The sequence below is a fragment of the Cherax quadricarinatus genome, chromosome 68 (genome assembly GCF_038502225.1).
Source record: "Cherax quadricarinatus isolate ZL_2023a chromosome 68, ASM3850222v1, whole genome shotgun sequence".
Taxonomy (NCBI): domain Eukaryota; kingdom Metazoa; phylum Arthropoda; class Malacostraca; order Decapoda; family Parastacidae; genus Cherax; species Cherax quadricarinatus.
The window spans coordinates 12131415-12147753 of NC_091359.1; the positions used below are offsets into that span (position 1 = coordinate 12131415).

At 40.1% G+C, this 16339-nt stretch overlaps 1 protein-coding gene across 1 annotated transcript; it reads right to left on the reverse strand.

Moving 5' to 3' along the window:
- Positions 1 to 2677: 2677 nt before the first annotated feature.
- LOC128697897 (uncharacterized) lies at positions 2678 to 4767 on the reverse strand. Its single transcript, XM_070099510.1, has 2 exons — positions 4616 to 4767; positions 2678 to 3742 (listed from the first exon to the last, which is right to left on the reverse strand). The coding sequence occupies exons 1-2, from the start codon at positions 4616 to 4618 to the stop codon at positions 2807 to 2809; spliced, it is 939 nt and encodes a 312-aa protein (XP_069955611.1). The 5' UTR covers positions 4619 to 4767; the 3' UTR covers positions 2678 to 2806.
- Between the last annotated feature and the right edge of the window lie 11572 nt (positions 4768 to 16339).

The following is a 16339-nucleotide window of genomic DNA, read 5'->3' on the forward strand; positions in this document are numbered from 1 at the left end:
GGTACTCCCTCCCCAGTCGAGTCTCTTTCACAACCGGATGTCACGATCAACAATAGCTTTCTCAGATAATAGGACATTGATTTTTTTTATATTACGTTGGGAATGAAAACTCTCGCTTGACTGTATCGAGATTGTTGACTCCCGGGTAAGAAACAACAGCAATAATAATAATAATAATAATAATAATAATAATAATAATAATAATAATAATGGAAATGTTTGTGATTTGTTCTTATGCCGTGTTATAAATAAATATATCTACTAAATTCATTGTATATATCCATTAACAGCTCCAGAAACTGATCCCAGAGCTATGTGGGCACTAGAACGCGTTTCTGGGTTTTCTGATTCAATGAGGACTACATCGCATGCTCGCCAGAAGAAAATGTTTTTGCTACAATAACTACAACGTTGTCGTTGCTAATGTTGTATTATATAATATCCACACAAATACATATACGAGGTGGGAGGGGAAAAATATTTAAACAATTCCCTGGAGAAATTCCTAGAGTTTCCCCTAAAAAACATTTATTCTCTTCTCTGAGAATTAGAGGTACCCAATTAGCACTAATGGTAGTAATTGTAACATCGAAGTACTTTTCGATCTGACGTATGTTACAATGACCAGAGAGCGCCTTTACGTGACAACTGTTTCGTAAACCTTTCCCTGGTTATAGTTCACCAGGGTTGAAAATTTGAAGGCGATTGGTAAGTCGCTGTGAATTTATGTACGAAAGTGTTGTTTGCTGTGATACACACACGTTACTCTCGTGTCTACGATCTTTCCTCTTCTTGGTAGCTTTACTTCCTTTTTCGTAAAGCTAAATAGCTTTACGAGGGTCATAAATACTTTAAACCCTGAAACAGGTATTAAACCAAACTCTAAGTGTATATATACACTTAGAGTTGGGTTGGTTTGTTCTGTGAAACACTAAGCTCAGTGCAAGGAGTGGTGGAGGCTCAATCCTACGTTCTTTAATAACTGCCCTCTCAGTAATGAAGCTGTTGTCTGCGTTAAAACCCATTGACTAATCTAATCGGCTCTCACACACAAGAATAAATAAATACAAATGCGTTTTTCCTAAAACATTTGAACTAGGTGTGATTGACCTCATTTCGTCTAACGTGAGTGACACAGCACTATCAACAACACAAGTCGACCTTCAGGCGGGCCATTCTTGCGGTTTTTTTTCCTTCACTCGCAAAACAATGTTTTCGTATTGGAAAAATTGGGAAGCGTTATGTGACCCATACTGATTTAAGGCGTATTTTTTAATTTAATAACAAAATTCCACGTGTTATGAAGCTGCCGCTGAATTTGCTAGAGAACATTGGTTGCAAAATGTGTTTAAAGCGTATTATGGTCCTTGTACAAGTACTCTTAATTTTTTTTATTAAGCTACCGAGATGAAAAAGAGGATGATTATGAAGATTATAATGAGCGATGATAGTAACGGCACAATGGGGGGACTAACTGTGTTATATTCGAAGACATTTCGTCCTCCAGTGACTATCAATTCGTTCAGAGATTAGTAATCATTAGGTTACATAATACATGAGGAGAGGATGCGATTCTATCTACAAAGTCTTTAATCCCTATTATAGGAATTAAAGTTTACTTGTCTGGTGGTCAGGGCAACAGGTTCCAGGCAGACTGATTCGTGTAGTTTATTGTCTGATAATCAAACTTTCTCTCCAAACTTCATTTTAAGGCAAATATTGAGAATTTTTTGAATACATTTGAAATGAGGAACTTTTATATTTCACTATTTTCGAATATTTTCATTTTTTCTAACATATAGGATTTTTTTTTTAAATCCAGTTAACCATCCAACCAGGATAATAGAAAATCCTATACAACACCACAACGAAGCTGATAATAAAAGTTCTCGCGATAAGCCAATCAAACTGTAATCTAGACGACACTAGCTGTGAGTAACTTGAGCATCGCAAGTATAACCTCCGATAACATCAGTGGGTAAACCAGCAAATATTTATTTATTTATTTCATGTCTTTGCAAACAGCACATTGAGATTTTATATTTACAATAGTGGGTTGCAATGCAAAGAGAGCCTCTATTATGCCTAGGCATTGTGGGCCAACTTAACATTATTGATTTACAGACTACTTAATACTAAGGATTTTATCATAGTTGTACAGTAGGACAGTAATTATTTCATAGTTGAACAGTAGATTATTAATTATAAGTGCATTAAATTTGTATAAGACAAAGGTTATATTCATATAGTCTAAAATGATTTTTGTGAAAACAATGGTTCAATTATATTCCTGTCAACAATGGATAAAAGGTTCAAAGTGATTGACGTAGTTATGATGTGGGAGTACATAGGTGAGTATGTGTGTACTGAGTATTTAGCGTGGTATTTAGCACGGTGAAGAATAATACTCACATGTCAAACTTGGTAACATTCCTGGAAGACGAAACGACTTTTGATAAAATACCATAAACCTCTTGAGTCGTTACCAATGTACTGTGGGTAAATATTACCATTTTATATATGGCATCTTATGACGGGATGATAAATCCTGAGGTGAGTATGGATAAAGGGATTATTCATCCAGATCATTATTTCCTTGTGTTTTTAATCGTATCATTAAATCCTGCAGTTATAAATATAACAACTGCAAAAATTTGAGGGAAATAATATTCTCAGAATTGACATATATTTTATTATTATAAATAACATGGGTAAAACAAATAACAAAGAAATTCTGAAACTACACTCAGATGCCTCGGTCGCCCTGTACAAGACTACTCATTGTATAATATACAAAGATTTATTTTCAATTTCTTCCATAACCTCTTCCATAAAAATTTCCAACGCAAGAATGAACACCGAAGAATCTTTCAAATCCTGGGCTGTGAGATCCGAGAAGATTCCTTGAGTCGTGAAAATTAGCAGACTTTCGAAAGACTGAAAGGAGAGCTTCATAAGGTCTCCCAGAGCCATATAACCCGTTATGAGCAGCAAACGACCTTCCGTAACCTAAAGAGAGAACTCCAAGAGATCTTCCTGGTCCATAAGTACCGGCAGATTGAACATCCAAGAAGCCTCTGTGTAAGACTGTTTTGCCGTTAAGGAGAATACCGCCGCCATACACCGCCAGTGGTGTTCCAAGACTGAAGTGATTGACGCTGGTAGCGAATTTAGCCACGTGTCTACCGTCGTAAGAGATACCTCTGCCGAACCCAGCAACGTTTCCTTCGCCATTTCTTCTCTCAAATTTTGATCCTATGGTGCCTCCAAGTCCAACAGAGCCACCATGTCTTGTTCCTGATACGACCATGTGCCCTCTTACCATGCCTCCACCAAATCCTTTGTGTACACTTCCAATAAATCCCAATGTTCCACTTCTAAATAGGTCATTTTGTCGTCCATAGTGAAAGTAACCACCCGGTGGAGCATATACTCCTTTTTCTCCTACAAACCTGCTGTGAACTCCATTGAACAGTCCTCGGTTGTAAGCGTCGTTAAGAAAACCTCCGTCATGAACGCCATTAAGTACGACTCCGTCCTTGTGAGGGGCACTAAGCAGGCTTCCTCCATGAGCGTCATTAGGGAGTCCACCTCCAACGTCAGCGCCACTATTTAGGGTTCTTCTGTTGAGAGAGCTTCTGATGGAGTATCGATTGTAATCTTCCCTAAAAAGTTCAGGTTTTCCTTCAGATTCGGCAAGCCGGACCAGCGTCACAAGTACCAGCACCAGACTGACAATACTCTGAAATTGTGAAAATGCTGCGAGTTAGAGATACATATTGAAATGCAAACAGCAAGAGATCCTTCCTCGCCAACGATCCTGTTTTTGCATATGGGTAACTATGAGTTTCAAATAACTGCAAGTCACAAAATTTACGGGATTACCCATGGGAAAAACAATTAATATTATATAAAATTTGATATTTTGTTTATATTTCGCACCAAAAGTAACCTAACATCCTTAACTGACCTTGTTGAAATTTACGAATTATAAAACTTGCTTAATCTGCATAACTTGTTTAAAGTTTTGGATAACTGTAATTAAATGCTTTCCTTACATAAGTAACGAATCTTCAGGTTACTCCATTATTGGGAAAATATTAAAAATCTCCCATTTTCAAATGTAGAACTGCATCCCCCCCTCTGAGGAGAAATATAGAGTCTCCTTGTGAGTTTTTGCCACTCTTCTCTCACAATCTTACTCTTATGTTTGAATCTACACTGTTTTAATACATTATCGGTCTCCAACTGTGTAGAGTGACCCATCTCCCCATAAAAGAGGAAACGTATTGACCCTTACTCTCTCAATCGCTGTCTTGCTAGAAGAGTGCTTAAGTCGAAATAAGTCCCTCTGTATTTTGTGTATACCTGAATAAACTTACTTAGAACTGTGCTATCCTTCCCACTTCCAAGAGTCAAGTCCGAATAACCTGTTTCTCTGAGTCGCTTCATTAATGTTACTTTGCTCACGTATTTTGTTACACTGGGTTTACGTATATTGCCTAAACAATTTGGCTGGTGGTCAGATACGATATCGTGCTCCACAATGACCACTTGTCACTACAAATATACCCAGTCAGCAAAACCTTGAAAGAACAATATAAACTTGTCTTACCATGGCGATGTTGTGAGTGTGACTTGGCGTCTCCTCGCTTCCCGCTGCCTTATATACACAATATCTAGACCATTAACAAGAAATGATTTTTAGTGTATCATCAACTGTGCAGATTTCGAGACGTATTGACCTGTAGTGATGGCTGACATTTTTCCATTGATTACCTGGTCTTTGGAGTTGTTTCTGAGTACGCCAAAGGATATGATTCCGATGTTTAAATCTCAGAGGTAAGCTTTCACGAATCACAAGAAGCGCGTTAACTCCCCTGACTAGCGACATTTCGCAGCCTGCACCAGTGACATCGAATCACAGCCGTTCTCTCTTCTCCGCTTCCAGAAATGTGTTTGATGTTAATATTCGAGAGAACTAGTATATATGTAATTGTTTTGTATGCGTAAAAACAATGGTAAAAACACACACACACACACACACACACACACACACACACACACACACACACACACACACACACACACACACACACACACACACACCTACCTACCTACCTACCTACCTACCTACCTACCTACCTACCCACCTACCTACCTCCTCCTCCTCCTCCTCCTCCTCCTCCTCCTCCTCCTCCTCCTCCTCTTCCTCCTAGTCTTCCCCATCCTCCTCCTCCCTCTCTTCCTTTCCCCCTCTCTTTCTCTCGCGATCTTTTCTCTCCCTCTCCCTCCCACCCATCCTCCCCTCTCTCGCTTTTCCCTCCTCCCTGCCTCCCTTCCCCCCTTTCTCTCTCTCTCCCTCCCTTACCACTCTCTCTCTACCTCTCCATCACTCTTGTCTCCCTCCTCCCTCTAACCACCTCTCTCCCCCTCACAACTCCCGCACCCCCACACACACAAACACACACACATACACACACACACACACACACACACACACACACACACACACACACACACACACACACACACACACACACACACACACACACACACACACACACACACACACTGGACGACACTCGAGAACAGGAGAGATAGGGGGGACATGATAACGACATACAAAATACCGAGACTAATTGACAAGGTAGACAAAGACAGGATGTTCCAGAGATGGAACACAGTAACAAGGGGACACATTTGGAAGTTGAAGACACAGATGGATCACAGGGATGTTAGGAAGTATTTCTTCAGCCACAGAGTAGTCAGGAAGTGGAATAGTTTGGGAAACGGTGTAGTGGAGGCAGGATCCATACATAGCTTTAAGCAGAGGTACGATAAAGCTCACGGTTCAGGGAGAGTGACCTAGTAGCGACCAGTGAAGAGACGGGGCCAGGAGCTTGGACACGACCCCTGCAACATTAACTAGGTGAGTATAACTAGGTGAGTACACACACACACACACACACACACACACACACGAGGAGTCACGCGGTTTGAGCTCGTGTTTTGGTGGTAATTTCTGACTGTACCATAAGAAATAGAGTGTGGGATATAGGCGTGTGCACGTATAAGAGTGCATATAATCACTTAAACCCCGAAAAAAGGAAATATAAGTGATCACAGAAAAGAAAACATAGTAAATAGTGCCAAGTGCTAAGTGGGGGCCGGGGGAAGGAAGGTGAACGGTCGTGTCAGGCCTAAATAGTGTTCCCATAATAATGCAGTGGGGTATTTGAAGAATAAGTGTGACTCAAGACCAGGGAGATAAGAGATATGTATAGATGTGTCAGTAAACACAGTGAGTGAGTGAAAAAATTAGATGAGCTAGTGACTACAGTGCCTACAGGAAGTTAGTGGAAAAATTACAGAGAAGCATCAAGCATCTTCAACTACGTGGGACCCAGGAACTGGACAGACCGGCAACGTTACTCCACTGCCAGCCGCACGTAATATTCACCTAGTTTGAGTTGCATGGGGTCAACAGTACCAGTCTCTAGCTCGAAATTGGGGGTCACTCTCCTCAAGCTATCAGAATTAGAATAAGCAGAAATTACTGGCATTAAATAGAATTTATTGAGGTGTAGGAGAGTTAAGCAGTTAATGAGAGGTAGTGGCACACACACAGGCGAGGCCTAGTATACAGTGGGAACCAAGAGATTGGGTACATATGCAATACATATGTAGTACATACGTGGGAAATTAGGACTGCTTACATAAACACATGCACACACACACACACACACACACTAGGTGAGTACAGGATCTGCTGTTAGACACTTGAATAGCTGTAGCACACACACACACACATACAGGATTTCACACCTTCCTGTGAATTGACCCTCTAACCCTCCCTTCTCTCCCCCATCGTCTCTCCCCCTCTCTCTCCCCTCTCTTTGCCCCCTCTCTCCTTCCCCTCTCCCTCTCACTTCCCCCTTTTTCCTTCTCACTCTCCCCCTCTCTCCTTCCATCTTTCCCTTCTCTCCCTCTCCCCCTCTCTCACTCTTTCTCTCCCCTTCCCCCTTTCCCTCCCCTCTCTTCTCTCTCTCACTCTCTTCCCCCTTTTCCCTTCTCACTCTCTCCCTCTCCTATCTTTCCCTTCTCTCCCTCTCCCCCTCTATCACTCTTTCTCTCCCCCTTTTTCCTTCTCACTCTCCCCCCTCTCTCTCTTACCTTTCCCTTCTCTCACTCTCTCTTCCCCATTTTCCCCATCTCACTCTCCCCCTCTCTCCTTCTACCCTCCCCTTCTCACTCTTTCTCTCACTCTCTCCCCCTTTCCCTTCTCACTCTCCCCCTCTCCTTCTACCTTTCCCTTCTCTCTCTTTCACTAAAAAAAATGGTTGGGACTCGCAGGAATCAGGGATCAAATGACATTGGCACTGGTAGGGAGGAATGGATGGAGGAGCAGTGGAAAAGGATGGAACAAGAATGGGAGAGAAAATTAGGAGAGCTTTCTGAAAAAAATGGAGAAAGAGCACTCTGTGAAATTGGAAAAGAGGTTGGAGAAGGAGACGAAGAATTAGGAGGCACAAGTCGAAACTGCAGTAGCCAGGGTAAGGGTCCTAGAATTTGAAGTAAACAGGCTGAGGCAAGTCTCAGGGGCAGTGACCAGAGAAGACACAGCATATGAAGCTGAGAGGCTGAACAGGAAGGAGATATGAATTATGCTAAGGTCACATCAGCTTGCAAAGAAGGGCCAAGGAGTGAAAGGGAAGAGCAGCTGGGTGCGGATGGAGAGGGAGATAGGTCGATTGCTGAGGTACAACCATGCTACCAAGAGAAAATGACCACATACAGACAGGAACCAGAGTCACAGAGGGAGAGGCAATGGGAGGAGGAAAGGGCAAAATCAGCGTTTATCCATGGGCTTCAGGAGAGAGAGGAAAGGACACACACTGAAAGACGGCAGGAAGAAAGAAAGGAGATTAAGAAAATCATCACAGAAATAGGGGGAGAAGACATGGACGAGATTGTAAATTTTCAGAGAATAGGGGGGTACTTGAAGGGGAGAAACTGACCGATCAAGCTGATTCTCAGGACAGAAACAGTGTGGAACAGGATCCTCCAAGAGAAACCACGGTTGAAAAAATTGGAAGAGTAGAAGGTGTTCCTAGGCAGAGACAGAATACAGAGCGACAGCAGCTGAGGGAGAGGACAAAAAAGTGAAAGGAGCTAGGAAAGGAGACAAGGATGGAACCAGCAGAGGTCAGAGCAGCAAGGGCAAGTACACACACAACTATCTTCAGAACCCCACAACCTATCACACCATCCCAACACACACTATAATCCATACCCACAGCTTCAACCAAACCCCCAACTATAGAATCCCACAGTATGCTACCAGGTCTCCCACCCCCACAGGCCCCCCAAGCCACAGTGTTGGAAAGGAAACTGAAGGTATGGTACACAAACGCTGATGGAATAACAAACAAGTGGGAGGAGTGGCAAGAAAGAATCAAAGAGGCATCACCGGACATCATAGCTCTCACAGAAACCAAGCTTACAGGTATGATAACAGATGCCATCTTTCCAATGGGATACCAGATCCTGAGGAAAGACAGAAGGAACAGTGGGGGGGGGGTGGAGGGGTGGCACTGCTGATCAAAAACTGATGGAATTTTGATGAGCTGGAGAGAGGAAACAGCGGAGAAGAAAGTGATTACATAGCGGGAACGCTTCACGCTGGAGGTCCCAAGGTGGTAATTGCAGTGATGTATAACCCACCACAGAACAGCAGGAGGCCAGGGCAAGAGTATGACGAGAGTAATAGAGCGGTGGTTGACACACTGGCTGCAGTGGCCAGAAGAGCTCATGCATGCAGGGCAAAGCTCCTGGTCATGGGTAACTTTAACCACAAGGAGATCGACTGGGAGAACTTGGAGCCACATGGGGGCCAAGATACATGGAAGGCTAAGATGATGGAGGTGGTACTGGAAAACTTCATGTACCAACACGTAAGGGACACTACAAGAGAGAGAGGAGAGGATGAACCAGCAAGACTGGACTTAGTATTCACCTTGAGTAGTGAAGATATTGAGGACATCATATATGAAAGACTCCTTGGGGCCAGCGATCATGTGGTTTTGAGCTTCGAATACACAGTAGAGCTACAAGTGGAGGGGGAAGCAGGAAGGCCCGGACAAATGAAGCCAAACTACAAGAAAGGGGACTACACGGGAATGATGAACTTCCTAAACGAGGTTCAGTGGGACAGAGAACTGGCAGGGAAGCCAGTTAATGAGATGATGGAATATGTAGCAACAACAATGTGCAAGGAGGCTGAATAGAGGTTTGTACCCAAGGGAAACAGGAATAATGAAAAAGCCAGGATGAGCCCATGGTTCACCCAAAGGTGCAAGGAGGCAAAAACCAAGTGTGCTAGGGAATGGAAGAAATATAGAAGGCAAAGGACCCAGGAGAATAAGGAGAGCAGTCGTAGAGCCAGAAACGAATATGCACAGATGAGAAGGGAGGCCCAACGACAATATAAAAACGACATAGCAGCGAAAGCCAAATCTGACCCGAAGCTGTTATATAGCCACATCAGGAGGAAAACAACAGTCAAGGACCAGGTAATCAGGCTAAGGAAGGAGGAGAGACAACAAGAAATGACCGTGAGGTATGTGAGGAACTCAGCAAGAGATTCAAAGAAGTGTTCACAGAGGAGACAGAAGGGGCTCCAGAAAGATGGAGAGGTGGGGCACACCAGCAGGTGCTGGACACAGTACACACAACAGAGGAAGAAGTGAAGAGGCTTCTGAGTGAGCTAGATACCTCAAAGACAATGGGGCCAGATAACATCTCTCCATGGGTCCTGAGAGAGGGAGCAGAGATGCTATGTGTACCCCTAACAACAATATTCAATGCATCTATCGAAACAGGGAGATTGCCTGAGGCATGGAAGACAGCAAATGTAGTTCCAATCTTTTAAAAAGGAGACAGACATGAAGCACTAAACTACAGACCAGTGTCACTGACATGTACAGTATGCAAAGTCATGGAGAAGATTATCAGGAGAAAAGTGGTGGAACACCTAGAAAGGAATGATCTCATCAACAGCAGCCAACATGGTTTCAGGGATGGGAAATCCTGTGTCACAAACCTACTGGAGTTCTATGACATGGTGACAGCAGTAAGACAAGAGAGAGAGGGGTGGGTAGATTGCACTTTCTTGGACTGCAAGAAGGCGTTTGACATAGTACCACACAAGAGATTAGTGCAAAAACTGGAGGACCAAGCAGGGATAACAGGGAAGGCACTACAATGGATCAGGGAATACTTGTCAGGAAGACAGCAGCGAGTCATGGTACGTGGCGAGGTGTCAGAGTGGGCACCTGTGACCAGCGGGGTCCCACAGGGGTCAGTCCTAGGACCAGTGCTGTTTCTGGTATTTGTGAACGACATGACGGAAGGAATAAACTCCGAGGTGTCCCTGTTTGCAGATGACGTGAAGTTGATGAGAAGAGTTCATTCGATCGAAGACCAGGCAGTACTACAAAGGGATCTGGACAACCTGCAGGACTAGTTCAGCAATTGGCTCCTGGAGTTCAACCCCACCAAGTGCAAAGTCATGAAGATTGGGGAAGGACAAAGAAGACCCCAGACGGAGTACAGTCTAGGGGGCCAGAGACTACAAACCTCACTCAAGGAAAAGGATTTTGGGGTGAGTATAACACCGGACACATCTCCTGAGGCGCAAATCAACCAAATAACTGATGTAGCATATGGACGATTAGCAAACCTCAGAACAACATTCCGACATCTTAATAAGGAATCGTTCAGGACCCTGTACACTGTGTACGTTAGGCCCATATTGGAGTATGCGGCACCAGTTTGGAAGCCACACCTAGCCGAGCACGTAAGGAAACTAGACAAAGTGCAAAGGTTTGCAACAAAACTAGTTCCGGAGCTAAGGGGTATGTCCCACGAGGAGAGGTTAAGGGAAATTGACCTGATGACACTGGAGGACAGGAGAGATAGGGAGGATATGATAACGAAAAATAAAATACTGAGAGGAATCGACAAGGTGGACAGAGACAGGATGTTCCAGAGATGGGACACAGCAACAAGGGGTCACAGTTGAAAGTTGAAGACTCAGATGAATCACAGGGATGTTAAGAAATATTTCTTCAGTCACAGAGTTATCAGGAAGTGGAATAGTCTGCGAAGTGATATAGTGGAAGCAGGATCCATACATAGCTTTAAGAAGAGGTATAATAAAGCTCATGGAGGAGGAAGAGTGACCTAGTAGCGGTCAGTGAAGAGGCGGGGCCAGGAGCTGTGAATCGACCCCTGCAACCACAATTAGGTGAGTACACACACCTGACAACACTGGAGAACAGAAGGGCTAGGGATGACACGATAACATATAAAATACTGTGAGGAATAGATAAGGTGGACAGGGAGACGATGTTCCAGAGATGGGACACAGCAACAAGGGGTCACAATAGGAAGTTGAAGACTCGGATGAGTCAGGGGGGTGTTAGGAAGTATTTCTTCAGGCATTGAGTTGTCAGTAAGTGGAATAGTCTGGAAATTGATGTAGTGGAGGCAGGATCCATACATATCTTTAAGAAGAGGTATGATAAAGTTCATGGAGCAGGGAGAGAGGAACTAGTAGCGACGAGTGACGAGGCGGGGCCAGGAGTTATGACTACCCCTGCAAACACAATTAGGTGAACAATTATGTAAGCGCACGCGCACGCACGCACATATAAACGCGCGCACACACACACACACACACACACATATATATATATATATATATATATATATATATATATATAGATATATATATATATATATATATATATATATATATATATATATATATATATATATTATGTCGTGCCGAATATGTAAAACTGGTCAGTTAGCAAGAACTCATTTACAATTAAGTCCTTTCTAAAATTTTCTCTTATACGTTTAAAGATATATTTTTTTCTTTAATGTTAATGTAAAAAAATTTAATTTTGCACCAAAAGAATCTTAGAAAACTTACCTAACCTTATTATAACAAGTGCAATTTATTTTAGCCTAACCCAACTAAATATATTTTAGATTTGTTTACAGTAATTTAATACTAAACAAACACAGTGAAATATATTTTTTTCGTTAGGTTCAGAATGATTTTGGCGAAATTATTGCATACTCAAATTTTCACTTGTCCTGTATGGCAAGATGACCGTTGCTATTTAAGCCAAGATCGCAAGTTCTGCCTATTCGGCACGACATTTTATATATATATATATATATATATATATATATATATATATATATATATATATATATATATATATATATATATATATAATGTCGTGCCGAATAGATATAACTGGTCAGTTAGCAAGAACTCATTTAAAATTAAGTCCTTTCTAAAAAATTTCTCTTATTCGTTTAAAGACATATTTTTTCATTTATGTTATTACAAGAATTAATAATCTCGTATCAAAAGAACCTTAGAGAACTTTCCTAACCTTATTATAATAAGCGCAGTTTAATTTATCCTAATCCAACTAAATATCTTTTAGATAAGTTTACAGTAATTTAATAATAAACAAACACAATAAAATATATTATTTTCGTTAGGTTCAGAATGATTTTTGATAATAATTGCATACACAAATATAAGCCAAAATTGCAAGTTTTTTCTATTCGGCTCGACGTATATATTCTTTCTTCTCTTCTTTCAACGTACCAGCCGTATCCCACCGAGGTGGGGTGGCCCAAGAGATAAAACGAAATTTCCTCCTTTTAAATTTAGTAATATATACTGGGGAAGGGGTTTATATATATATATATATATATATATATATATATATATATATATATATATATATATATATATATATATATATATATATATATATAATATATGTCGTGCCGAATATGTAAAACTGGTCAATTAGCAAGAACTCATTTAAAATTAAGTCCTTTCTAAAATTTTCTCTTATACGTTTAAAGATATATATTTTTCATTAATATTAATGTAAAAATTTATAATTTTGCACCAAAAGATTCTTAGAAAACTTACCTAACTTTATTATAACAAGTGTAATTTATTTTAGCCTAATCCAACTAAATATATTTTAGATTTGTTTACAATCATTTAATACTAAACAAATACAATGAAATATATTTTTTTCGTTAGGTTCAGAATAAATTTGACGAAATTATTGCATACACAAATTTTCACTTGTCCTATATGGCAAGATGAACGTTGCTATTTAAGCCAAGATCGCAAGTTCTGCCTATTCGGCACGACATATATATATATATATATACATATATATATATATATATATATATATATATATATATATATATATATATATATATATATATATGTGTGTGTGTATATATATATATATATACATATATTCTTTAAACAAACCGGCACTATCCCACCGAGGCAGGGTGGCCCAAAAGGAAACACGATATTTTCTCTTTTAAATTTAGTAATATATACAGGAGAAATGGTCACTAGCCTCTTGTTCCCGGCATTGTAGTCGTATGGCTTACGGAGGATTATATATATATATATATATATATATATATATATATATATATATATATATATATATATATATATATATATATATATATATATGCAACAAGATCACAGTAAACAGGTGATTTCAGAATATGCAAAACAACCACTCTGAAAGAATAGAGAAATTCCAAGCGCTTTCGTGACTACTCACATTGAGTAGTCACGAAATCGCTTGGAATTTCTCTGTTCTTTCAGAGTGGTTGTTTTGCATATATATATACATATATATATATATATATATATATATATATATATATATATATATATATATATATATATATATATATATATATATATATATATATATATATACAAAACTACCAGACTCTGCAGTCAATCCCAATGTAAAATACAATGGAACAAATTTTAAAATTACATTATAATAGTATTATGATGTGTAATTCAATAATGATAACTCTTAAAACTCGTCAGAGGTACATAGTCTCTGCTCAGCCTCACACTGTATGTTACTACTCTGGAGTCTGACCACTGCGATAGTCTATAATTAGAAGTATAATATTTCTGTGATAAACAGAGAATGTCAAGTAAAACTTTCACATAATAGCCCTAATTTGCATATTACCTTTGCATATCTTATAAGGAATCTTATACTGTTACTCTCTTGTGTTACGATCATTATTTAGTTTCTTACCATTCACTGCTAGCGACCTAAATTTCAGGTATATGCACTTTCAAGTATGCTTCATTTCGGTGAATATTTTCATTATTTATATCTCGTGGGAGTGCAAGAAACCCGTATGGATCATATACAGGCTGGGGAATGGAGGGCAGTATGTCCTGAACCAAGGAAGGGGACTCCAGCTCTAATATACTCCATCAAGGGCCCTTCAATAGCTTCAAGGTACCTCTCCTTGAAAGGGTCATTTATACAAATTCATGAATATGATGTTGGTATACAATACCGACAAGTTGATGAGGCAAATGTGCAACATTTAGGTAACTTTATTTCGAAACGTTTCGCCTAGACAGTAGGCTTCTTCAGTCGAGTACAGAGGAGGCAACAGAAGCAGTTGAGATGGTTAATCCCTGATTCTCTCCAAACTCCTACCACTATACTGTGTAATTAAAAATATACCGTGTAATTAAAAATACACTATATCGTGTAATTAAAATCCAGTAGAATACTCCTCCTCCTCCTCCTCAGCTTCTTATCTTTCCCTTCTCCTCCTCCTTCCCCTGGTTATAAGCACTAACCCTGTCACGTGCTTCCTACTTCTCAGGCAACTAGACATCCTATCACTGTGTTTTCCTCCTCAACACTTCTAAGTACAGTGATCATATGACATCAAGGAAGTCATGCAACATGCTCATTGCTTATACGACGTTGATTTGAGATTTGAAGATACATTTCAAATGAACATCAACTAGATAACATACCTAATTATTTTGATTGTAATCAAGAGGAGGCGATAGAAGAGAAATGGAATATGGTTATTTTAATAATAATAATAAATATTATTATTGCTTTTGTTTCCATTACTATTATTGTTGTCACGTTATTATTGTTTGTTATGAAAAGCTGTAAACTTGCTGGGTTCATGCAGCATCTCGGAAATTTGGGAGTGGTTAAGTTTGATTCAAGGAAGGGGAGAGTAGCTCAAGTTCCTTTGACCAGGAGCCCTTCACCTGCGTCAGTTTTAGCGTTAAATAACTCAAAATCGACGGTTTTCACCACCTGGAAATTCACAACTTTGAGACTCTGAGAAACAGATGAAAAAAATGTAGACAATAAAAGAATATATAAAAATATTTTCCACTGAAAAAGTAACTTTTTTTTACGAAAACTGCTGGAGGAATAGAATTTTATATGAGGATGAAAGAAAATTACGGAACGATCAAAGAAGATTACGGTAGAATCAAACAGCATCACTGGAACCATCAAAGAGCATACGGAAAAATCAGAAAGCATCAACGGAACACCAGACAGAATCAATAGTAATAATATCTTTATTTATTACAAGTACATGTACATGGTATACAGGTCTAGCTGACATCAATGACATACTACTATATAGAAATCCCCTTGTTATGTTCCGCATAACAAGGGCAAATTAGGTTAGTTTTGTCCCAGGATGCGATCCACATCAGTCCACTAACACCCAGGTACCCATTTTACTGATGGGTGAATATAGACAACCGGTGTAAAGAAACAGGTCCAATGCTTCCACCTCTTCACTGGGAATCGAACCCTCACCGTGTGAAGCGAGAGCTTTTGCCTCCAGGCCACGGTGCACAGTGGTAGGATCAGAGACCACACAGAAGAATGAGGAAGCGCTTCCTGAACATGGAACAGAAAGAGAATTTAAGAAGCAAAATAACACCGTTCGCTTAACAACGACTGATAAACAAACACACACACACACACACACAAACACACACACACACGCACACACGCACACACGCACACACACACATACACACACACACACACACACACACACACACACACACACACACACACACACACACACACACACACACCTTTCACCGACAGTGGGATTCGAAAAAAAATTCCTCATGCCCTTTACTGTACGAGTGAGAAAAACTACAAGGGTAACTCAATCAGTTGCATTGTATTTTGCATCATAATTTCCCACCATAATCCCCGTAGCTATACACATGCATTTATATTCGAAAACCATATGGTTAAAAGTTACGAAATCATACTTTAATTACGAAGACAGACATTGAAAACAGAAGATACAAATAGCAAACAATAGAAGAAAAGCTATATAAACTATGGCATGTCAGACTAAATGAGGA